The 24,732-nt window shown below is 36.6% G+C and overlaps 2 protein-coding genes, 1 long non-coding RNA gene and 1 pseudogene across 8 annotated transcripts in view; 2 read left to right on the top strand and 2 right to left on the bottom strand.

Moving 5' to 3' along the window:
* LOC137720239 (serine/threonine-protein kinase BSK3) overlaps positions 1-14,545 on the bottom strand; it is a 107,175-nt gene extending 92,630 nt beyond the window's left edge. For 3 of the 5 annotated variants that reach the window (XR_015964742.1, XR_015964740.1, XM_088697868.1), the window contains exons 1-10: positions 13,725-14,545; positions 13,342-13,544; positions 13,035-13,255; positions 12,553-12,688; positions 11,904-12,037; positions 11,709-11,814; positions 11,499-11,584; positions 10,941-11,129; positions 10,251-10,400; positions 10,021-10,134 (exon numbers count right to left, since the gene is read on the bottom strand). Coding sequence is in view for 3 of the 5 variants with exons in the window: in XM_088697868.1 (XP_088553994.1) it covers positions 10,021-10,134; positions 10,251-10,400; positions 10,941-11,129; positions 11,499-11,584; positions 11,709-11,814; positions 11,904-12,037; positions 12,553-12,688; positions 13,035-13,255; positions 13,342-13,423 (1,218 nt within the window). In the remaining 2 variants the exon portion in view is untranslated. Of the gene's footprint in view, positions 1-9,076; positions 9,683-10,020; positions 10,135-10,250; positions 10,401-10,940; positions 11,130-11,498; positions 11,585-11,708; positions 11,815-11,903; positions 12,038-12,552; positions 12,689-13,034; positions 13,256-13,341; positions 13,545-13,724 lie in introns of those variants that run through there. The other 2 variants (XM_088697878.1, XM_088697859.1) reach the window with 2 other exon arrangements.
* On the top strand, positions 2,382-4,712 carry LOC137719645 (uncharacterized). Its single transcript, XR_015964791.1, has 2 exons — positions 2,382-2,979; positions 3,670-4,712. It is a non-coding gene; the product is annotated as an uncharacterized LOC137719645 (long non-coding RNA).
* Positions 14,546-14,923: 378 nt separating the features above from the next.
* LOC148699176 (uncharacterized) lies at positions 14,924-17,530 on the bottom strand (annotated as a pseudogene). Its single transcript, XR_015964780.1, has 2 exons — positions 15,863-17,530; positions 14,924-15,063 (listed from the first exon to the last, which is right to left on the bottom strand). The product of XR_015964780.1 is annotated as an uncharacterized LOC148699176 (transcript).
* A 1,024-nt stretch (positions 17,531-18,554) lies between these two features.
* LOC137721142 (uncharacterized) lies at positions 18,555-19,699 on the top strand. The gene is made up of 3 exons (XM_088697920.1): positions 18,555-18,701; positions 18,811-18,872; positions 19,227-19,699. Exons 1-3 carry the CDS (start codon positions 18,644-18,646, stop codon positions 19,347-19,349), a joined length of 243 nt encoding a protein of 80 aa, XP_088554046.1. The 5' UTR covers positions 18,555-18,643; the 3' UTR covers positions 19,350-19,699.
* Positions 19,700-24,732: the final 5,033 nt, after the last annotated feature.

Genomic DNA, 24,732 nt, shown 5'->3' on the forward strand with positions numbered 1-24,732 from the left:
AGTACCAAATAAAACAACTGGGCAAAAGCCTTATTCAATCGTAAGGCACTGACCTCAAATAATTTTAATGCAAAAACTGAATTCTAATAATTATATGCAATGGGAAATTAACATAGAATCCATTTCATACCGTGTCTTAGTTAAGTAATTGGCTCCTCCCTAATCCATTTCATCACTTGGCAATAAAAAACAATAACAAATCCTTAAACTAATCGTACAATAAAAAACGATAACGAATCCTTAAACTAATTGCATATGTACACAGTAATGTATTAGTTAGTAAGGGTTACTTGTGTATCATAAAAATCGGTTTAGAATTCGGTTCGATTTGGTTTAGTTAGGTTTCCGAACTCTTGACACCGAAACCAAATCAATATGATCCAGTTCGATTTGGTTTTTCTAATCCGGTTCGGTTTTTCTTTGGTTCAGTTTATTTCGGTTTCAGTTTGTTGTTTGGTTCGGTTTGTTTTCAGTTTTCGATTTTTCGAACCCACCTCTTTTGGGTTGGGTTAGGTTGATGTTTGCTTGTCCATGTCAAGCCAAATCCAATCTGATTTCTAACCCAAATTGCTCATGCACATATTACCCGTCCCACTTCATATTATATAACTAGATAAAAGTTTGGGAGGACTATACTTGAGTTTGTTGTTTGCTTTGCATTTGAACAATGAACAAGTGTTGCTTTTAAGGGTGGGCATACGGGTACAGGAACCGCGAGTCGGGGTGGGCAATCATGGTTTGGGGCTGGTACGGGCCGGTTCCAATTTTTTGAGAATAGAAATGGGGCGGGGCAGGTCCATAGTATTTAAGGGGTGGACCGAGTCCTAGGATTTGGATAACGGGACCCCGGACGGCCTGTTTCTAACTATAACCCATTTACTAATTCTCTAAACCTAATCCATTAGCCATTCCATCCCATCATCCCTTTCCTTCCTGGACTTAAACTAGACTCCCACTCGAGTCATCTCCTCCACCACCACCACGACGACTCAGCTCCCTCGACGGCACCACCTATTCCTCATTCTCTTCTCCCTCCCACCCTTGAATTGATTGCGTCGATTGCTTCGAGATTTCTACAAAACCAATATGGATGGAGCATCAAAATTCAAAAAACCTAGGAGATCAATCAGATTCTGAAATACCCATTCAAAGAACACAAAGGCATTGCCCCCACGTGCACATTTTTGACAAAAGGTTTCATCTTGGTGGAAAATATAATTAAAAATTGGGACTTTCTGCCTTTTATCAGAAAGGATATGGAACTCATCTTCGATTTGGTAGGCGATGGCTTCGTCGTCTTGCAAAACATACAAAATCATGGTGCTCGACACCCAAAAGCTCATCGTAGCCAGCGGCGTGTCCGCCAACAAGGTTCAGTTCACGGAATACATACAGAAGACTACCATCGTCGATCTGAGTTAGATTGGAGCCTTGCGCCATCGTCGTCGATCGGAGTCAAGAGACAGAGACCTTGATTTGGGATTGGGAGAGATGAGCAAGAGAGACAGGGACCACCACCTTCATCGATTCACCACTGGTGGTTCAGCTGCTGGTGCGGGTAGCTTCCAACCCGTCGATTTCGTTGGCAGTGGGAGCAATCTGGAATCGTGGAATGTTCTGGAGCTCTGTATCAAAACCAAAAAAGAAAAAGAAAAAAGTTAATTGGGCTCGTGGACCCGCCTCGAAACGGCCCGTTTGAAACGGGCCTGGTTAGGGCCGGTTCCCAAACTTAAAAACCCTCTACCCGGTTCGGCCCGCCCCATTACTGTTTAAAACGGGTAAGGTCTAGTTCCTTCAAAATTGGGCCTGGCCCGACCCTAGTTGCTTTTACGTTTTATTGTTGGTTAAAGCATTGATATTGTCTTGTCATTTAATTTCAACTTTGCATGGTTGGAACTTTTGATATGCGTTCCATGCTATTTGGTTTATTTTTATTATGGATGGTGATGTGTAAAATTGAATTTTAAACAGTTTTGCATTATTTGGTTCAAAATTTGAGATTTATCTTATAAATAATGTGTTAGAAGATTGAATTTGATAAAATTGGGCAAACCCAAATTTAACTCGAGTAAGCCGAACCCAATTTAAACCCGTACTTGAGTAAACCCCTAGGAACCCAAACCCAACTCATACCCGAATTAGAAATGTTGTGTTAGGATTTGGTCAACCATCTAATTCGCCCAAGTTGCACCCTACTCACAAGTTTATTTTTTTTTCTAAATACATGAAGTTTGAAGGGCTAATAATAAAAATTTTAAAAATAGATTTAATAAGGACAACAATGATGAGAGCACAAGCATGATGAAAGTATAAGATGCGTTTAAAAGGGATGTACAGAGTGGTCAAGTGCTTGGCGTAAAAGTGATATTGATTAACTTGGATTTTGAGAAAACTCCACATTGCATCAACTGGTCAATTGCACATTTTAGCAACCAAATTGTATAAACTGGTGTTAAGCTCTTCTGAAGTAAATGGAATGCAAAATCATGAAAAGTTATTAAGCTCATTTTTTCGCCTGAAAATTATGAATTTAAGGAGACAGAAAGACAGGGCACTAGAAAATAGAGGAAAGAGAATGGAAGAGCCTAATACATCTACTTGATTCTACAAGAGATTTGTATAAAGAACGAGAGTCTACTTTCTTAAGTTCGTTGTTCGTGATTATATTTATCAATTGTGTCTCCCTAACATTATACTATTATTCCTCCTGTGCAATTTAAAAGTTAAAACACATCAGTCCTTTAACTCCCCAGACAAACAGCACCGATGGAGGAAGAAGCAAAGCCAGCCGAGTCCACAGCTACCCAAGTCCTCCCAACCCCTCTGAGCTCCGCCGAAGTTCTCCCTGTATAGCCTCCTCCGTCTTCTCTTCCTCCCAAGACCAAGAAGAGACCTCTTGAAAATGATGCTCTTTTCTCCAACTCATCCACCCTCTACAGGGTTCGCAGCGTCCTCAAAGAGGTCCGTCCTCAGTTCGAGGTACAGCTAAAAACCCATGTCCCAAGTTTTGCATCTTTATGTGAATTTCTTGTAAATTTTGAAGATTTTTGTGATCTGGGTTTTCTTTTTATTGAATTGTGGATTTGGGTTTGTTTGGATTCACAATTTGCATGTCTTTAACCTTTCTAAATATTTCATTTTTCTTTAATAAGATTAAATAAATGTATAATCTTTGTAATTCCGCTGCCTTGTACTTACATTTTAGGCGCCCTTCGTAGCTCTGCATTGAAAAATTTGTCTTAAGTAATGAATTTGATGGCAAAACTCTAATATTTGAACTATTAAGTGAAGAATGAAGGCATATGATTTATGTTCTCAAGTGAATTGAAGTGTTTCTATTTTGTATTACGTGAAGCTGTCAAAATTAGTTTTTATTTGCTACATTTCGGATAGTGTTCTATTATTTTAGGCTGCAGACCAAGTGTAATATGTTAAATGTATGTTATATCATTATGTAATCTGTATGCCATGGGTAGAATTTAGAAGTTGATTAGGTCCTCTTGAGACTGTTGGGGAGGCCTTAGGGTGTTAACTTGGTTTGTAGATTGTTCGTCTATCAAGGTTGTCAATGTAATCACTCTAAATCCTGCTGTTTTGAACTGCTTCTTCTGTTTACCACATTATTTGAAGTATGCATGAAGTAACTTGTTGTCTTTTGTTATCTTGAAGGTTCTCCAGACCCCTGACTTTGGAACATGCAAGCCATCCGAAGAAATTCAAGAATGTAAGCTCATCAAGATTTTGTTTTCATCTTTTCACAATGACATATAGTTATCCCTTGAGTTGTATGACAAACCTGAGCTGTTTTGTTAGTATTAAAATAAGTGGTTTATTAATGCGGTGCTTATGATGACATCCGACTTTCATTCACGTGCTAACTTGGTTTATTACTCAGTTTGTGATAGTTTTATTGTTGGCCACCCAATCCTAGAATGTTGTTAGTAGCATTCAGATGGATTATTAAATCTGACCTGATTTGTTAATCTTAACGCAAATGGTTTATTAATGCTATGGTTATGACTCCCGACTTTCCTTGACATGCTAACTTGGTTTATTAATCTATCATGTGAATGATCATATTGAGTTTCACCCTTGAAACTCAGTTTGTGATAATTTTATTGTTGGCCACCCAATACTAGATATTGTTAGTAGCATTCTGATGGCCTTTTGCTTCCTTTACGAGGAGATATCTGTCTCACTCATCTTCTTATGTTGACGCATGATTCTGTCCTGAGTTTCTTGAGCTCCATGTATGCCTTTTCTCCAGTTTTTGTATCCCTTTGGACACTTTTGAGTTCAAGGCTTTTTGACGGAGCCAATTGCATGAGATGTTGTTTGTTACTTGCCATTTGACGGACAAGTAGAAAGTGACTTTTTATGGATTGATCATGGGATGTGCTTATGATCATGTATGTTGCCAATTGCAGATGTGAGCTTCTGATGGAACTTTGCAAACAGATGACGGCAGAAACAGTTTCGGCAACAAGAAGTAAGAATGCACCAGCTGAAAAGCCCCAAGATACAAGGGCTTTTGGGAAGCCATCAGAAGATAAGTTTCCATCAGGTGTGGCCAGTGAGAAGCAGCGGGGTGAAGATGGTCAGACTCAAGGGACATATATTGTTGGTGGGTCTGCTTTTTTTTTGAATTTCATTATATTTGTAGGCGAAGAACCAGTCTACTATGGAATAACAAAGGAGTCATTTTGAGCTAATGGCAGCAAAGAAACAGTTCTGTAATCGTTCCGTTATCTTAGACTGTGATTGCTAGCAGAAAATATTAATCCTACCCCATTATATATATAAAAAAGGGGGATTTCATTGATGATTTCATTAGAATGGTTATTCACCTTGATTCTTCAAATGGGATCAGTGGATGTTTTAAATTTGTAATATTTGAATGGATGTAATGATTTGATGAACTAAAATTTATGTCAGCAATTTTATTATAGAAAGACAGGCTGTTTGATTAGTATCTTCACTGGAGACATGGATGGTACTATTATCTGGACGTCGGACCAGACATCTGCTAGGGACATCAACTTAAAACAGTTGCAGTGTGTCAAGTCTCAAATGCAAACCCAGACCAAGGTAAGCCATCTGCTGCCATGTTTCTTTCCCTTGCAGATCAAGTTGCAGAAGAGGCTTTTAACAATCGACAGTGACCCTCAAAAGTTGGATATTCCTCTCCCTCTGTAAATATATTCTTCTGCATAAGGGTGATTCTGCGGACACCCAACTATAACGACAAATTCTTAGTTGTTCATAAACCATTCTTGGGTGCCCAGAGACAATTCTCGAGTGTCCATTGAATTACTCTTTTCGCAAGGAAAACAACTAGACACTGTCATATTCATTCACAATCTAACAATGTCCCTGCCCAAAATCCAACAACAAACCCGATCCCCTTACTGATGTAAAAATCCTCTCTATGCATCCAATGCAGGGATTGCAGTACGACCCTTGATAAATCCAAGAACCACAATTACTTAGGAAAGCAAAATAATTCCACTTGATAAATCAAGTACCAAGAGCATCTCCCATACCGTCTTCATATTCGAGATTTCTTTGAGATATTTGGCGATTTCTTATATATTGAGATACCTTGAGACCTCTATTCTGGTTCATTAGAAGACATCTGTCCCTATATTTAGGTGATGGGTAATCCTAAGGAAACCAAATTTTTTAAACCAAATTTGCAAACCAAATGATGCGGTTGTTGATAATTGGATTATTATTTAAGCGTTGATTAACTTGCTTATTTCCTATTGGTGACACATCATTTGGTTTGCAAATTTAATTTAAAATTTTGGTCTCCCTAACATTACCATTAGGAGATATGGGGATGTGAGGACTCCATTTATAGTCCTCATTGAAGATGCTTGTTTTACAATAATTCCATTAGACAACATGATTGATAAAGTGAGACTTTTTTATGCCCCATTGAAGAAGCTCACATTACAATAATTCCACAAAACTACTTTCTTTTTATTCACCAAGGGATTGAAAATCCTAGTGTAAAGCCCCTTTAACCTATAAAAATAATTTTAGCAAGACTAGAATTTTCAGAAGTGATTATCTTTTTAAGTGAACCACTGAATCTGGGATGAAAGTTAATCCCTTTAAAACCGAGGCACTCAACACACGCTTTAGTAGGTGAGATGTTATGGTTAAAAAATAAATATTATTTGAACAAGTGCTTACACCAGAATCATTGGCCTTGAATTTGGGACTACATCTAACTTTTTTAATTCGAGCAATATTCTAATCTAAACTAAACTATAGGAAGGGAAATTCGAACTTTGGGTGCAAATTCAAAGGGGAGCATACTGCTCTAACCAACTTGGCTACACCAAGGTAGGGTGGGATGACAAATGGCATAAGTTAGGGGAAAAGGATCCTCTCCGGATCCATTTTGTGGGGATCCTAAGGATCCCCACATCCTAGCCGTTCATCGTATATTGTGCAGACATTTTTTGTTAGATACTATTTGTGTTTAAATTTAAATAATAAAAGTCAAATGATTTCTGACCGCACGATACACAATGACTGGGTGGCAAATTGATATTCAATAGGTCATGGAGATGTGCATATTTCAAGTTCTTAAATGTTGTAAACGATCAATTGGGTTTAAGTAAGGGTGGAGTTGATCAAACGACGGAGAATGCTTAGATGCATATTTTTAGCTTATGCATATATTTATTGAATGCTATAGAAAATGGAGTTGATGCATCTTTTTAGGTCATGGAGATATGCCTACTATATCTTTGCAGAACATGCTATGCAACACTTTTTATAGCAATTATTGAATGCTATAGAAAGTGGTTTTGTGGTGCAGTGAAGAGAAGAACAGGAAGTACTGTGCGTGCGGGTTATTAATCTAATCTTAACGCCACAGCCGCATCATCAAAACCAAACTGAAATCCACCAAACCGAATTACTTCTGTTTATTTTTTTATGAATTAAAAAAAAAATCAAATTGGACCGAACCAAATAATTGTAGAATTATCAGAGAGATGGGCCAAAAGTCCATTCCAACAACACCGATATTGTTAACAGTTTGGTAATTACCACATGCACAATCTGTCAGGTGTGTGGTTAGGATATTTAAACTCTCATTTTGTCAGAGATATGATCATAGGATATTTAAACTCTCATTTTGTTAGAGATATGGTCAATGTGAGCTATTTCAACACGTTCCTCACGTGGGAGTCATACGTGGGAGATCCAAACATCGACAACCATATGAAGCCAGTGGGACTCACCTTACACGCAGGGTCAAGGGACCCATCATCATCGCCCAAGGCCAAGAGGACCCAACCATCATGTAGCAGTACATGCCTGCTCTTGGCTCTGATACCATGTAGAATTATCAAAGAGATGCCCATTCCAACAACACTGATATTGTCCTTAACTTGGTAATTACCACATGCACAATCCGTCAAATGTGGGGTTAAGATATTTAAACTCTCATTTTGTCAGGAATACGGTCGATGTGGGATATTTCAACACTTCCCTCACGTTGGACCAAATTTGTGGATCACACGTTAATTCTATACTGTATATGATTGTTTTGTTTGTCATAAATTTTTTACTGTATATGATTGTTTTGTTCGTCATAAATTTTTGAATGGTAAAGTACAAAAAACTACCTTAACTATTGGTGTCACGACACTTTCATATCTCATCTTTTAAAATTGACAATGTCATACCTCATCTTACGAATTTGTGCCAATGTCAGACCTCCGTCAATTTTTCTATTACTTTTTTGTTAAATGCTGACGTGGCTAGAGACGGGACCCAATTTTTATTAAAAAAAATTGATTAAATATTAAAAAATTAATTAAATATTAAAAGTAACAAAAAAAACAAAAAAAAAAACCCATCAACGTGTGTCCCCCTCCCTAAAAACCTAGATCCCCTTATCTGAGTTCTCTCCCACCCAACCCTCTCTCTCTTCTCTCTCCCTGCAACATGCATCCCTGAAATCCCAAAACCCATAAATCCTTCCCACCTGTCCCCCCCCCCAACCTTCCTCTCCGATCCCACCAACGACGACCCTACCTCTGTCGTTGACTCCAGCAATGACAGCCACGACCCTTAATCGCCCCCAAACCCTAACTCTAGCCACAACCTCCACAACAACATTCCCTTCTTCTCCTCGCCCCCAGAGTCTGCCCCTCCGACGATCTGCGAGAGAAAAACAAAACAATAACAACAACAACAACAACAACAATCCCAATAGAAAAACTATCTGTTTTTCCTAGAAAATTCCAAGATTTTCTGAGAAAATCAGAGGAGGGGCGAGAAACAGAGAGAGCGAGTTGTAATCTGAGAGTGGCTCTCTTTGGTCTGAGTTTCCGATAAATGGTATATATAGGCGGGTTGGATGAGGAGGAGATAATGGAGGTGAAGTCCATGGCGATGGGTTCTAAGAGGGTGAAGCCTTTGCACAATTTCAACTTGCCGTGGTATTTGAAGTGGGGGAACCAGAAGCACCTGTGGTGCCAGAAGGAGACCTCCAACACCAGCGGGGGTGGCGGGGAAGGGTCTGGGGTTAATTGGCGATTGTCGGCTCAGAGGATTGAGAGCTCGCCGGCGATGATGACTCGAGTGGGAATGGTTTCTGGGTTTTGGGATTTTAGGGATGTAGGTTGCAGGGAGATAAGAGAGAGAGGCGAGAGAGAGAAAGGAGAGAGAGGGTTGGGTGAGGGAGAACTCAAAGAAGGGGATCTGGGTTTTTGGGGAGGGGGGACATGGATTGATGGGTTCTTTTGGTTTTTTGTTTTTTTTTTAATATTTAATTATTTTTTAATAAAAATGGGTCCCGTTTCTGGCCACGTCAGCATTTAACCGAAAAAGTAATAGAAAAACTGACGGAGATCTAACATTGTCACAAATTTGTAAGATGAGGTATGACATTGCCAATTTTAAAAGATGAGGTATGAAAATGTCACGACACCAATAATAGAGGTAATTTTTTGTACTTTTACCCATTTTTGAACAAGGGGTTAACTTTTTATTTTAATTTTTATCCAAGTAGTAATTTATATCAATGTCTGACAACGATAAGACGACGTTTGAAAAACTAATAATTATTATTTATTTATCCAAGTAGGAATCCTATATGCTTTCTGTACACAAATTATAAAGCTTCTGAACGATTTCCTCCCTTCCACTGTTTTTAACAAACTTTCTATTTTTGCTTTCCATTTTGTCAAAGGAATTCATATACTCGAATTGACACATAAGAAAGCAAATCAAATAAAACAATTCAAATACAAGGAAAATGACCAAAATCTAATCCCATGGAAATGATGAAGCTTTGGCTCCAGTGGTCTTAAACCTTATGATCGATCGACGCCATATATGCTAAGAGCCAAACCGAAAGAAGTGGAAAACTGGGCAGCTGGTCGACCGGCCTAGATTTTCACTTTTGTCCAACTGCTTTACTCCTTTTGGATTCAAGCGTAGTACCCTCCTTAAGTGCTGCTTGAGTTTCAATGTCCATTCCAAGTGTCGAAAGGGCAACAGCCTGAAGATAACACGCAATGTGCCAAACTGGGGAGACTACTTGTGCTTGCATTGCATCGTTTAGAGCTTTCTGAGGCTTGTCACTCATGAGATAAGACAAACTACGCCGGGCAAAAATTGTTGGAGAAACCATCGTTCCAACATCAATGAACTGCAAGCAAAATAAAACAGTTGGCAACGATAACAAATGCAGAGAAAGCAGCAATTCGGGATTTAATAATTTTTTCTTTCTTTCAGTTTTGTTCTTTTTTATTGGTCATGCAAGTAGAGTTACAAGGTTCAGATACTCTTAAGGTACCTTAAACTACCAATTTCGTTTCTTCTATCAAGAATTAGAACATAAGATGCAACACCAAACAAACTTTGTACGAAGCTGTGCTAGTAATTTATTTTAACAGGTCAGACAAAGAACATCCTATTGAAGGTCATATTCGGATATCGGTATGAACATGAAAGCAACTCTCACAAGTATCATAATAAGAACCTAACCTGTGAATAACACTCAATCGTGGTTCTGAAGTCCTTGTGCTTAAAAGCAGAATCCCCCTTTTTCTTTGAATCTAATGATTCCTGCATTTGGCCAGTCCACATTTGGAAAGAGAGCTGTAGTGGAACGTAAAAGAGAAAATGTTTCAGTAACACAACCAAACTATTGAGAAGGCTAAATATGTACACAACACAACTTAGATTTTTCTCCATCAAGTAAGCGAATATAGAACCTCATTTGTCATTCCATCATCTTTATAGCCGATACTCTCTAGGATCTCATGTATAGCAGTCAAATCCCTTCTTGTGCAGGCTTCGCCGAGTGGTGAAAGAGAAGACCAGGAGGTACCGTGTGGGATACCCATCAAAACAGAAGAAGGAACCTGCAGAGGTGAGCAAAAAGAATAAAGGAAGTCCAGGATACAGCAACCAGCATCATGTTAAGCATCTATATATGATTAAACTACTACGATGGTGCAGATCTGAGTGCTTCTAATTGGCACCCAACAAATACGGTATCACTGAAAACCCTTGTAATTAACTACCCTCAATTTCGGGGCATAAGAGATTGATACTTTACACAGTATCATTCACCATGAAAGGCACTAAACAAAAGTGTAGCTCTCTCAAGTCCTCACTAATAACAAATTAGAGTCATATCCCTTTCCCAATTTTTCAAATATTTCCGCCTGGTACAAGGTTCAGTATTAACAAATAATGAATCAGTAAATACGAGCTTACACCATTAGCTCAGATTGAGTTCGGTGAAAAGAAGACAACATATGAATATATTGCTTACAAGACTGCCACAAGATATAGATCTAGAAACAATTGTGTGAAGATTTTATACAGTCAAACTATGCTCCCCAGGTAAAGTTGGGAATAGAATGCTTAAGTAGAGAAACAGAGGAGAAAGAACTAACCTCAGTTTCTTTCTGAAGAGGAGTCAAAGAAGCAACTAATGACCTTGGATTTGGTCGCTCTCGGGGTTCAGATTGTAAACATCGTGAAGCCAAGCGTGCCAACTCAGTACCATCATCATTAGAAAGCTGTACTTCCAAGCAAGAATCTGTCAGCATCTGAAGATTTCTGTCTCGAATCAGGTCTAGGGCCTGGCACATAATGATCAACCACCAGATGAATACATTTACTTACTTTGTGTTTACATATCCTAAGAAGGATAAATTCTCACGCAGATTTCATAACAATTGAAAGTAAACAATATTTTATTGTAGGTAAAAGAGTAATCATTAGATCTTTACAAGAGTTTCCCTAATTTATCTTTTCCTACAAATGGTTTTTTCTTTATTTTGTTCCGTTCACCACTCGAACAATCACTTAAACAATTGAAAGTAAACTATTTTTTATCTTAGGTAAAAGAGTAATCATTACATCTTTACAGGAGTTTACCTAATTTATCTTTTCCTACAAATGGTTTTTTCTTTATTTTTGTTCCGTTCACCACTGGAACAATTACTTACATGGCTAGGGGGGATATGCTTTCCGCTGAGAAGATCAATCAAGAGAGTCCCAAAGCTATATATTGCACTTTCTGGTGTTACTCTCCCTGCAAGACAAGGGATGTGCAGTGTATAATAATTGCTGAACTACATACTTAAAGGATGCTTGTCAAGTAAATCATAAACTTGTTTGGAGAAAAACGCCGCTTTTTTTTTCCATGATCTACCTACCAGTCCTAATATATTCAGGAGGAGTAAATGCCAGATTTGTACTATAACTCTTCCCATCCCTACTATTTTTCATCAGTCCAAAGGTGGATAGTCTAGGATTGCCATCCTGAAAAATTATAATGAATAAAGTAAACGAATACAATTAGAATATACTTAGGAAAGGATACCAAACAGATGGAGTCAAAATATAGTTACCTCATCAAATAAAATTCTGTAACCATTAAGGTCGTGATAAAGCGCACGCCCCTTACTTGTGCAGTATTCTAGAGCCTGTGCAAGATGTAACACAACTCTTAATCGCATTACCCATTTCATAGGCTGTGTATCCCCTGATGATTCAAGAAGGTAGTAAAGTTATTTTCCACTAAACAATAGCACAGTACTCATCAGCGGAAACATTAGCGAAATTCGAGAAGATGGCAAAACTGAAACAAGACCACTCAGTTGTCAAACATGAACCTGTGCTATAAACGAAAGTTAGTATTAACAAAAGTTTCTAACACCCAAAAGGGGGGAGGGAGTAATAACCCTCAACCGTTGTCTCAATGTAGATCCCCACACCAACATCTCTTAAGTAAAATTTGGCGATGGAATTCAGGGTGAAGAAGTGATAAATTATACCAGAAGAGAGACATTTATAATTTGAAGTTCTAACATGATATGTGACCATCATTTCTAAAACAAATGTGATGCTTAATATCCTAATATATCCTTTTCGAATGAAAACCCAAAGTGAAACTATTAAGCAGGGCAATTGCAAGACCAAATGGATCCGATATCCAACCATAAAAATGAGTACAACATAGATCAGTAACCAAAAACCTAGTAAAGGAGCAAGCCTTACAATGAAAAAGATGCTTTGCAAGTGTTTCATTGGGCATATATTCCGCCACAAGCAACCTTTCATCACCTTTACAACAACAACCAAGCAAATTGACCAATCTATGGTTGCGGAGGTGACCGACCAATCTTGCTTCCTCCTGCAGTTGGGGCAAATGAAAATCGTCTCAGAATAGTGGTTGTAAATAGAGAAGACAGAAAATGACGTGCTTCCTTTAGTGGAGCAGATAAAACGTTTGATGAGGAATCATTTGGTCCAAAAATAACTGTAAATTTCAGTCATGGAGAAATACAGCAATGCATTCATGAATTCTATATGCCAAAAGCACCCTATGACCTGAGTTGTAAACCACATAAGATCTCAACAGAAAATTACATTAGTGTAAAACATAAAGATAGAAACAATAGTTCTGCAGAAAATGTAGACTAGTTTTCGTCACCAAAGCATCTGGATTAGAGTTTTATGATACATAAAAGTATGCCTACCACAAATTGCTGAGCATCGGGCCAGGCCAACCTATTGAAGCGCTTAACAGCAATTCTCTTCTGATTTTCAAGTTTCCCTTTATAAACAATATTTGGAGCCTTCTCTCCTTGCTCAGACACAATGTACTCCACGGCAAAACCAGATGTTGCATTTTTAAGTTGCTCAAATGTGAATTCACGAAATGCAGGTAAGTTATCAACCTCACTCTTCTCCTCATTATCTGTATTAAAGGAGAACCATCCACAAGCATCAGATATGATCTGCTTCTACATCAAAACAGCCAAGAAAAGACATATTTTAACCCACCAATATCAGGAGTTTCGAGAACTGCTGCCTTCATTTGTGAATTCCAGCAACATGGTATGAGTTTGAAGCATTGACCCCCCATCTCAATGCCACGGTATCAATATAAACCAGAAGTCCCTTTTTCAATCTCTGCCTCTAAAGAAAACCAACCTCAACTAAATCCAGATTCCTCTGACTTCTCGCCCACTAAACTTCAAAACCTCCTGAAAATTTATCGAAATAGAAATTATCTGTTGAATCTCATTTCCTTAGAATCATAAGACCGAAAAATAAACTCGACTATAAATATATATTTGGGCATTAGCATTTTCTCTCTATCCACTAAACTAGTACTAGAAAATAATGAAATGAACCAGAAACAGCTTTAAAAGTTCTTTCAGTACCTCAACCAACTTGGGGAAGCTGAAAACACCAAAACCCAAAACCCAGTAAAGCAAAACCTTCACAGCTCACCAGAAAAGCTATAAGCACCAAAACTCAATAAGCACTTTTTCAGGTCACCCAAAAACAAAAGTTTTTAAACCTTTCAGCTGCTTCTCCAATGCTCAAAACCCTTTTCTGGGTTTCTTTCACTCTACGTCTTTATCCTCCCTTTCTTGATCGGATCAAAATCATCACAAGATCCAACCTTGTTGCCTCACAAACCCCAGAATTTGAATTCTAAACGAAATCCAAATCGAAAAAAATCAGTGAAAAAAGAACGTGATAGTTGAAAAAATGGCTCAAAAATCCGAGGATGCTAACACTGTTTGTTTTTATTTATTATTTATAGAGAAACAAATCTAGCATTAATCTATCAAAAACATCACAAGACTCAAGGATATTAAACTAAGTAACAATTAAATCATTCTTGTATTTATTTAGATTTGAAAATTTTGACCAGCTTACTAAATTTCCTTTGTTTTGAATTAGCTGGGCCAATGGTGTTGGAGTTCATTGGTGAGATATTTGTATTGAATTTTGCTGTTTGGAATGAATGTGAGTGGGGCCAACCGGCCAAGTGGCCAACAAGTTGAGACTTTTTTTCATCATTTGCAATCGTTACGGCGCCGTTTCTATACCAAAAACTAAAAAAGTGCGCCCATACGATTTAGTATTTAATCTCGATTTATTATGTCACTTAATACTACGATTTATCGGTATTCATCTTCACTTAAAAGTGAAGGGTCTCATATTCGATTTACCTTCTTAGTGCGGATAATATCGTTTATTCATAAAAAAAAAAATAATAATAAAAATAAAACTTGATTGTCCTTACAATGACTATAAAAATAAAAGAAAATCCAGGTAGATACAAATAATTTGAGTTGAGCATCTTTGTGAAGTTGGTCAATATATGAATCTTTTGGACACGAAATGTTGAGATACAAATCCATGAACCCACCAGAATGATATCCGTCTTCGACGATGCGTTGCATGTAAAAACAGAAACTGAAACGAGATTCTAACACCCAAATTCCTGAGTTCGATTCCAATATCACTTGTACGAAAAAGTTGTTCACAAAGATAAATGAACTCCACCGATTGTGATTTTACTTTTAACTATATCAACACAGTGTTCGTTAAGCACCATATTAACACAAATTAAACCATAAGCAGGAAATTACTGTGTTTACATGGATTTGTTCTACTCAAGACGAAAAATCGCAAACTTACCTTTCTTGGGACGATATCCCTACATTTACACAGCCTCCACCTTTGCTTGTGCATGAACTGCACCTGCTGCCCAAACAACCACCACACACTATATAAGAATTGAGAAATATATTTATACACAAACGATAACCTTAATAGGCACCACATGAATCTCCCAAAACAGAGCAAAAAACAGTAAAGCAAAGAGAAACAGGCACAAAACAATGAATGATACAGCCTACGACAGTGTGAAACTCACCTTGATTTCGAAATTTCGGTCAATGTCATTAGAATCCATTTCGAAATTTCGAAATTGGACGCTTTTTCAAACTTCCTCCAAGGTTATCCCACTTTCAATTTGGGACCCAAAGAGCAGCTCTCACTATTGTTTTTCTCAAACTAAAGGTTCATTATTTCTTTACAATTGTTAATATATGTTACAGAGTACAATACATATAATATGCAATCAAAGCTAAGTACCAAAGCGTGTGAGAGAGGAAACTAGGTTTGTGAGATTGCATGTGTATTGCTCAAATATATATAGAGAACTCTTTGTTCACATATAAATGTATTCACCGTCATTCTTTTTTAAGCTAACTCCGGCCAAAAGAACTCACAATACTTACAATAAACTCGAAAAGAGTCCTGCAAGATTTGCGTATAGGCATCTATTTCTAGAAACAGATTCCCAATACAGAACAGGGAAAACACACAAATGACGATACAAAGAACCCCTGCTCTGGACACTTTTTCTTTCAGTTTTCTACTAAGATTGTTATAAACTCTACAATTACAGTAAGTTCCATGAAGTCTTATCTTTTATCCATCAACCACTTTGAAAAGAGCAACGATTACTATACAAATAAGATAAGAATTGCATTCTTACTACTGAGTTCTGACTTTCTTCAATCTGTACATGTGGGACTCAGTAGATTTTTGTAATTTCATGCTATCTCTCAGTGATATTTCCTGAGATGCGAGGTGTAAACTTTGAATCCCGGGACCAAAACTGGCAAATGATGGAGCTGCAGGTAGAGATTCAGCAGCACATTCAATCCCATCTCCGTACATAACCAATCCAGCGCAAGTTGCAATACTACACCCAAAGGTAGCCCACGGTAGGACACCAATTTTCCGGATATGCCGTTTCCTCATTATTTGATAGAATGCTGTTCTCATGGCTGAAAAGCTAGTCTTCTCTGTAGCACCTATAACACTATGGGCAGCTACTCAGATCTTCTCAGCAGAAGCAGTTGCTTTCAGTAAAGTTGTTGATTTGACACCTGGAGCTACCATTTTTTAGGGGCCAAGCGTCTTACTAAGAGCAAATCCCACCGTCTTATGGGTTTGTCTTAGAAAGAGTTTAAGTGAAGCTGGAACTTGAAAGTCACCACTTTCATCAAGGTTGAAGCAGGAAATTTGAGTGTCGCAGCTTTGGAGAGTGAAGATGCTTCTAAAACTGTTGTTGCCCCTTGCCCCTACTGCCACCAAAGGTTTATCTGTTAGCAGTCTTTTCCTGTCAGTATCATTTGACACTTCCCCCTCACCTTCACAATCAGTAACAAGCTTTCCGACCATTTCCTTGACCTCTAAAGGGACATGAGTGTTCCAGTGTTTTCTAAGACCTGCTAAGCCATTAGCATCCACTACTGCCACTATGGTCTTGAACTTCTTAGTCTGGCTGATGATCCAACCTCCTGAGCCACCCTCTTGGCTGCCAAAAAATGTCCATGAAAACCAACTCCAAAAATCTCCTGTAAAACCAAGTTTCCCGCAATATCTTCATACCTCTCCTTGTTAACCTTCTCTAAAAAACATCGTTTGAGAACTGCTAACGTTGAAGTGGGAAATGATTTATCAAAACCATCACATAATACACTTTCTTCGGATTGAATTTCAGTCAGAGTTGAATGACCCACCTGGGCAATGACAGCATCAGGTCTAATCTCCCTAATTAGACAATCAGCATCCGTTGCTGACCACTCGGATAAACTTTGAGCAGAAAGTATGTAAATTACAGACCGAGTTTCAGGCTATTAAACTGCGTAAACAAATTGTTTCGTGCGTTCAGGTATTCCAAGTTTGCGCACCAACGCATTCGATACTTTCAAGTCATCGGATTTCAGTACAGAAAAGGGCCAAATATTTTGTAGGTTCAAAACAAATGCAAGTGCCATTATATAGCAGTAACCCTTCTTAATTTTCGAGAACGCAATCCTCCTAACTCAACTTAATAAGTAATACTCTAATTCTTTCTTAGCCTAAAATTGTCAAACTCATAACCGACATAGAAAACAACTCCAAATTCTCAGTTCCAAACTGAATTTCCAATACCCACATAACTTTGCGAGCATCCAAACAGAGTCCATACACGCAGAATTCGATACGATTCGATACTACCCAGTTGAGGGAATTCAACGATCATTACATCCACATTTCAATGCAATCAAAAGAACCCTAAACAGAAAAATAAAAAACATCTCATCGATAACCAGAAGCAAAACGTACTTTTTCCAGAAATTTGGAATTCTATTTCGCCTCCTTATAAGTACCTGATTAATGGTCCGATTTCTGTATCCAAAATTATAGTCTCTCTTTGGATGACAATCATCTGCAATGTTGGGACTTCGGAGATCAAATACTTGCACCTGACGTAGCTTGGCGAAGCTGAAATCGACAGAAACAGCAAGGCCCAGATTCCAAAAACCCAAAACCCCGAAATTAAAACTTCTCGATTGAACCAAATTAATAACCTTTTACTAGGTTGTTCCGCTCTCTGCGTCTTGATCCAATCCAACATTCCCTCCCTCACGCTGAGCGATGGAAGATGGAAGCTTTTGAAATAGCCTCAGAACTCTAGCGAGGAAATAACTGGAACCTTGAAAGTTGTGGTATTTTCGTAAAATAATTTTACGACTCATGAAACCACTTACGGCCCAAAAGTTTTCAAGGGCCAAGAAACTGCACATTTATTTGGGCCGCAGAAGAAAGCCCATAGTCAACAACCGCAAATTGTTTCGTCTATAGTACAAGTTGGAATGGAGTTTTCAATTCTGTCATTAAAATTTTCGATCCGACATCAAAAGAATTTTAATCTAAATATATATTTCTTAAAAGTTGGAATGGGAATTTGTACGTATTTATAAATTTTGAGAATTCCTAATTTGCGATTAGAATTTTTATAGTTATTTACTAAAATCATTTATTGTGTGATTAATTTTTTTGTATTTTATTCGTTATTTTATGTTAACCATACACTATGCTTAAAAGATGAATATAATATATCAATACATAAAAAATAATAATTAGATGCAATAAATTGCATATATATAAACGTTTAAGAATATTTAAAAACTTATAAAATATAAGAATTTTCGAACAATGTTATGAAATTTCAAGATTACTTCGATTCTAAAATTGTAGAATGAAAATCGGGAGCCTTGTTTGCAATTCGATCCGTCAATAAATACCCTTAAAAGAAAGGATGAAGGATTCGGGTCAAATAAAAAAAAAGATGGAGGACCAAAGTGAAGAACCACAAAATTGAGCGGGTACATTTGTAATTGAAATATTCAATAGTCCCACTTTAAAACATCTCTCCTCCGTCAGGATTAGGGTTTAGTGGTTTTTTCAGCGATTCAGAGTGAGAGAGGTGTGCGAGAGAAAAATGTCGAAGAAGAACGATCTAGCTCGTAGAAAAAGGCAGCATGAATTCGAACTCAAAAGTAATCCCCCTCTCTCTCTCACTCTCTCTCTCTCTCTAATCTCTCTCTAGATTCCTATATATAATTGTTGTGCATATATATATTCAAATTTTCTCTGTAATTTAATTAGGGGAGAAAGAAGAAAGGGAAAAGAAGGCAAAGAAGCTTCAGGCAAAGAAGAGCAAGATGAAAGTGAGTTTTTCCCTCTCTGTATAATCTGTTGGGTTTTTTTTTTTTTTTTTTTTTGTTTTGTTGAACTATTAGGTACTTTTGGTTTATTGGGTTTATGAAAAATACTAACTTTGAAATCGGAAATTGTTCAAATTTACTCGGTTTTTCATTAATTTGTAGGTAGGAGACTAATCAGAGTTCCCCAGTAGACCAATATTAGAGTTGGGTTGTTTAGATTTTTAACGAATGTTTGTGAATTCAACTTTCCCTCTGTTGCATTATAGACTTACAGTCATTTTTGGAACAAACATTTATCGTTTTGTTTTAAGTAAACCCTCGCGGAGAGTTTGTTTTTAACTAAATTATGTACAACAGGTTGATGGTAATGAGAAGAAAAAGAAGGGTGGAGGTTTTAAAGTAGGCAAGAAAAAGTTCAAGACCAAAACGACGGCGCTGAATAAGGCTAAAGCCGCCCAAGCAATGGAGGTTGACAAATGAGGTTCAGTCGCAATGGTTATATGTGTATGTTAAGAAGTATTGAAAGAAATAGTTATGAATTTGCCTTTTTGATATGTATTTTAGGTTTCTCTAATGTTGTTGGTCATTGTCACAATTTTGCTCCTTTGATTACGAGTACAATGTCTAATTTTAGTTGGAAAATTCGTATTGTTAGACAATGCCACAACATTGTTCTTACCCTGTTTCCAGTGTGTTTGTGGCTTAATTAATAGTTAGAATGTTGACGATGATAGAGCAAAGACATTAAATGTCTTAGGACATATGGCTTGTATGTTGTAAAAGTGAAGATTGTGATTTAGTATCTTAATTCATTTTGATCTTGCTAAGAACCCAGTTCAAAATCAATGTCTTAAATTAGAATACTTTTGTACAGGCTTCCCATGCATATCCCCAAGAAAGATAATTGGACTGGAATGTTTTATAGATAGTTACCAGGCATACTGTATAAGGAATTGTTGCGAGACAAGCATGAAAAGAAGAAAGGGAGGTTATATCAGGACTTGTTGGGTAGAAGTGTGTGAAAGGAATAAAGGAGGTTCAGTGAGATGCATGGTGTAGGCTGATTAGGGTCGTGACACAGTTTAGCAAAAGCTTTGGATTGTGATGAAACTATATATTCAACAATGTTTTACTAGTCAAGAATCTTGTGTCAAATGTATATTTATGAACTAAAAAGGGTCAGATCAGCTAGGAGTGGAAAATCGAGTGATCACAAGAACAATAAACCCAAGTTGGTTGTGATTTCGATTCTGCGATAGTGGAGAATATACAACAAACTGTTGTTTTATATTGTTGATCTCGTCTGAAGGGCATATTGATGGACAATTCAATCAACTGTTATAGGCAATATGTGATGTTTGTTAGAAATAGTAGCACACATTTGAGTCAGGTACTGATTCACATTAATTTGCTCATTGTAACTGTTGATTAACCTGTGATTTACAGCCTGATTTTGAACAGCTTCTTTGAATGGTTCAACCATCAACCAATTTACTCTTCTTGCAGAAGCTTCTGTGTAACTTCTTTGAAGGTAATTTTCTTAAAATTATCCTTTGGCTGGACGGGTGTCACTTTCAAATCCGACTCTTAGAATTTAAGTGCTCAAAAGTATGTAGTTCTTGGTAATTCTCTAATGATTTAGGTTGATTTATGATAAGGTGATTCCTTCTATCGAGTAGCAAAGAGGCAAAGTGTATTCTGGATGCTAATACTTTGACAATTGCCTCAACAAAGATTATATAGCAAAATACAGGTTCTGTGCCCTTATTGGAAGATTGGCACATCTTCCGCTTTGGGCGGTGGCTTTTAAGTTTTCAATTATCAAGAGTAGTGGAGGGCATGGATTTGGGTAGGTCTGAGTATTGAGGAACCTGGAGGGTATGTGTTTAGGACACCAACAATTTTACGGCACGTTGGGAAACTGAGCAGCCTCATCTTGTAGAGTTCTGGGGTCTGACCTCTTCTACTTCTAAAAGCATTTCTTATCGATATGAATAGTTGAAGAGAGTTTCTAGTATGCATTGGTGTATGATATTCACTGGAATCCTTGGCCGCACATCCAATTCTTCATTCATCCAGAGCATGTCATACAAGATCAGTAGAATTTAGGATCAGAATATTTTATGCAAGATTTGCACTTGAGGTCTCTCGTTCATTCTCTCTTTTTCTCGGTGTCGCCTGTTAAAAAAAAAAAAGATATATATATATATATATATATATATATTTGGGAAAGGAATCTCATACTTAATAACTTATATCCAAGTGTTTTAGCTCTATTTTGGTACTAAGGTGATTCTGAAAAAAAAAAAATTGGCTATCAAAAAAAGTTTGGAGTTTTTTTATGTTTGGTAAACATTCAGGTATAGTTTTTTTTCACAGTTTTGGGTGAAAAAAAAAAGTCAAAAACATAAAGCTGCAAAATCGAGTTTTGAAAAACCAGTTTTTTTTCACATCTGTTTTATATAAAAGTTTATCAAACATTATAATAGTGCATTTAAAAAAAAAAAAAAAGGTACTTTTACAAAAAAGTTTATCAAATATTTTGTTGTTTTATTTCATAGCTGTTTATTCTTACAGCACAGCAAAAGCGATCTTTTTTCAAAGCACAGCAATACCAAATCAGGCTTTATACTCATGAAATAAAAACTACTGGTAAGGGCATTTTGGGAAACGTAAATTGTGCACCGACGGACTAGCTGCTCAGGTCACTTCATGATGGACTTTTTCTCCATAACAATCATGACCTCTAGATACTTTTTAAACTATTGATTGTGATCGACTCATACTCAATTTTTATCTCACTTGTAATATTTATATTAAAAAAAAAAATTAAATTCGATACTGTTTTAAAAATATAAAAGATTTGGGTTGAGTTCGAAACTTACTTATGGCTAACTCGAAATCTTTTGTTTTATTTTTATTTTTTTAGGTAATTTTCCTCTTTCATTTGACCATTTGGGATAGTAATCTTCTTGTTGTTGTGTAAATATAGAAACTAGCTAAGAAATAAAAGGATATGGTCACCAATAATTAGCAAGTACAACTTCCTAGTCAAAGGCTCAAAACCAACATTTGTTTAATTCTTTTAAATACTTACACAAATAATTCCTTTTGTTGTATTTGTTTCTTTTAAATTCAGCAAATATGTACAAGTTATTGTTCAACAACTATAGGTTGAGGGTATCTCCACCAACCAACATAATCTTTGCTTTTTACCTCTTAAGATCATTGTCCTTCTCAAATATTCCTCATCTCTTTTCAATTGGAAGAAAGGATGATGTTCAAGGAAAGTGACTTATAATTTTTGAAATTGGACCATCCTATTAATAAAACTAATTCTATATCCCCTATGGTATGAAATGTGAGAGATGATCGAGTGGTTGATATCTTCAGTCTTAAAAACAGGTATAGTTTGAAACGAATAACTATCGAGCATTCGAATCCCTAGCTTAGTAGAAGCTACAAGAATTGTAGCATGTTGGAAAACCAATCTACGTTGGAGAACGATCAATCTTGCTAATCCCTTTCAAAAGGGATTTTTTTTTTTTTTCCTCACAATTCGCAATCCAAATCTTTACTCTTGAACATTTCTTTGGTTGGATATTTAAATACTACTTTCATGTTTGAGAGGGACATTTTTCTATCCATGTCCACCGCCAAGTTATTGGTGTTGTTCATCGCCCGCTATTCTTTTCATGTTGTTAGTTTTTGCTCTTGGTTTGAGGAACTTCCTAACTGTATTTCCAATTTGTTATTTGAGGGTTGTGATAGCTAGTATTTTGATGTAATGTTCTTTTCTCTTCAATAAAATCTATCGTTTCTTACAATACACTAAAAAATGTTATTTTCTTAATTTGCTAAACGATATTTTAAACTACTCCAATCTACCATAAGAAGAAGTAGATATAAGTGACAAAGAGCAAGCATGCACATTAATCTAACTAATTGGTTTAACCCATGTTTGCAAATGGTACTAAGATATAAATTAACATTATTAGATTTTAAGAGTGTTGTTTTGGTGATCAAAGGGCAAAGCTAGATTGTATCAAATGACCTAGCAAATTATAAATTTGGAAATTGATGATTATTATTGAAAACGACACCCACAACCTTTGGCCCTCCATGATTGGCGAAAATCTTAATTGGAGAGGCCCCAAAACAAATAAAAAATTGTGGTAAAATATTGGAATTTTTCTAAAATTGGAGTTCAAGGTACCTCCACTTTTGGACATGATCCCATGCTGGACCAAAATAAAGAGACCTCCAAAATTCTATATGCAACTTTCCAAAATTTCTCACTCTATTTTATTGGATGCATGAAGCATAGCAAATCTCTCTTCCCACATTATTCTAATTTCCAGATGGAAAATCAAATTCTTGATTTGAACTTCCTGTTTGGTAAACTTGATGAGATTGGACCTTGGAATATGATTGGATTGGCTGGGATGAGTTACATAACTTATGTGTGTGGTTGGGATACATAACCCATAATATTTTTCCTTATTTTGAAGTTGTAGCCAATCTCATCCGTGTTACAATTTTTTTCTCACCAAACATTGGTTGGGCTACAAGTCCAATTTAATTGGAAATAACTCATCCCATCTTGCCCACCAAACGGGTCCTTCGAGTGCCTTTCCCTTTTTTTTATTTTTTATTTATTTTATTTATTTTTATTTTCTTTTATCTACAACAAAGGAAGGGGGCCTCTCCCAAATTTAACTCAATTTGTCAATACTTTAATTGTTGGTCGATATTAGTTTATGTTTCTTATTGTTATTGATATCGTTTATAATGTCGCACGGTCAACATAGAGAATTAAGTGTGGCCACGGAATTAGTGTGGTCGATATTAGTATTTTAATTCTTTAAAATACTTACACAAATAATTCCTTTTGTTGTATTTGTTTCTTTTAAATTCAGCAAATATGCACAAGTTATTGTTCAACAACTATAGGTTGAGGGTATCTCCACCAACCAACATAATCTTTGCTTTTTACCTCTTAAGGTCATTGTCCTTCTCAAATATTCCTCCTCTCTTTTCAATTGGAAGAATGGATGATGTTCAAGGAAAGTGGCTTATAATTTTTTGAAATTGGACCATCCTATTAATGAAACTAATTCTATATCCCCTATGATATGAAATGTGAGAGATGACCGAATGGTTGATATCTTCATTCTTAAAAACCGGTATAGTTTGAAATGAAGAACTATCGAGCATTCAAATCCATAGCTTAATAGAAGCACAAGAATTGTAGCATGTCGGAAAACCAATCTACTTTGGAAAACGATCAATCTTGCTAATCCCTTTCAAAAGTGACTTTTTTTTTTTTTTCCATAATTCGCAATCCAAATCTTTACTCTTGAACATTTCTTTGGTTGGATATTTAAATGCTACTTTCATGTTTGAGAGGGACATTTTTCTATCCATGTCCACCGCCAAGTTATTGGGGTTGTTCATCGCCTTGCTCGTTATTCTCTTCATGTTGTTAGTTTTTATTCTTGGTTTGAGGAACTTCCTAACTGTATTTTTAATTTGTTATTTGAGGGTTTTAATAGCTAGTATTTTGATGTAATGTTCTTTCCTCTTCAATGAAATTTATCGTTTCTTATAATACAATAAAAAATGCTACTTTCTTAATTGGCTATACGATATTTTAAACTATTCCAACCTACAATAAGAAGAAGCAAATATAAGTGCCAAAGAGCACCCATGCACATTAATCTAACTAATTGGTTTAACCTATGTTTGCAAATAGTACTAAGATACAAATTAACATTATTTATTTATTTATTTTTAATAGACGATATTATCTACACTTAGGGGGAGGGGGTGGGCTTGGCCTCATAATGGGCTAGCAATAATG

The sequence above is a fragment of the Pyrus communis genome, chromosome 1, assembly GCF_041283825.1.
Source record: "Pyrus communis isolate YQ-2024b chromosome 1, ASM4128382v1, whole genome shotgun sequence".
NCBI classification, from domain to species: domain Eukaryota; kingdom Viridiplantae; phylum Streptophyta; class Magnoliopsida; order Rosales; family Rosaceae; genus Pyrus; species Pyrus communis.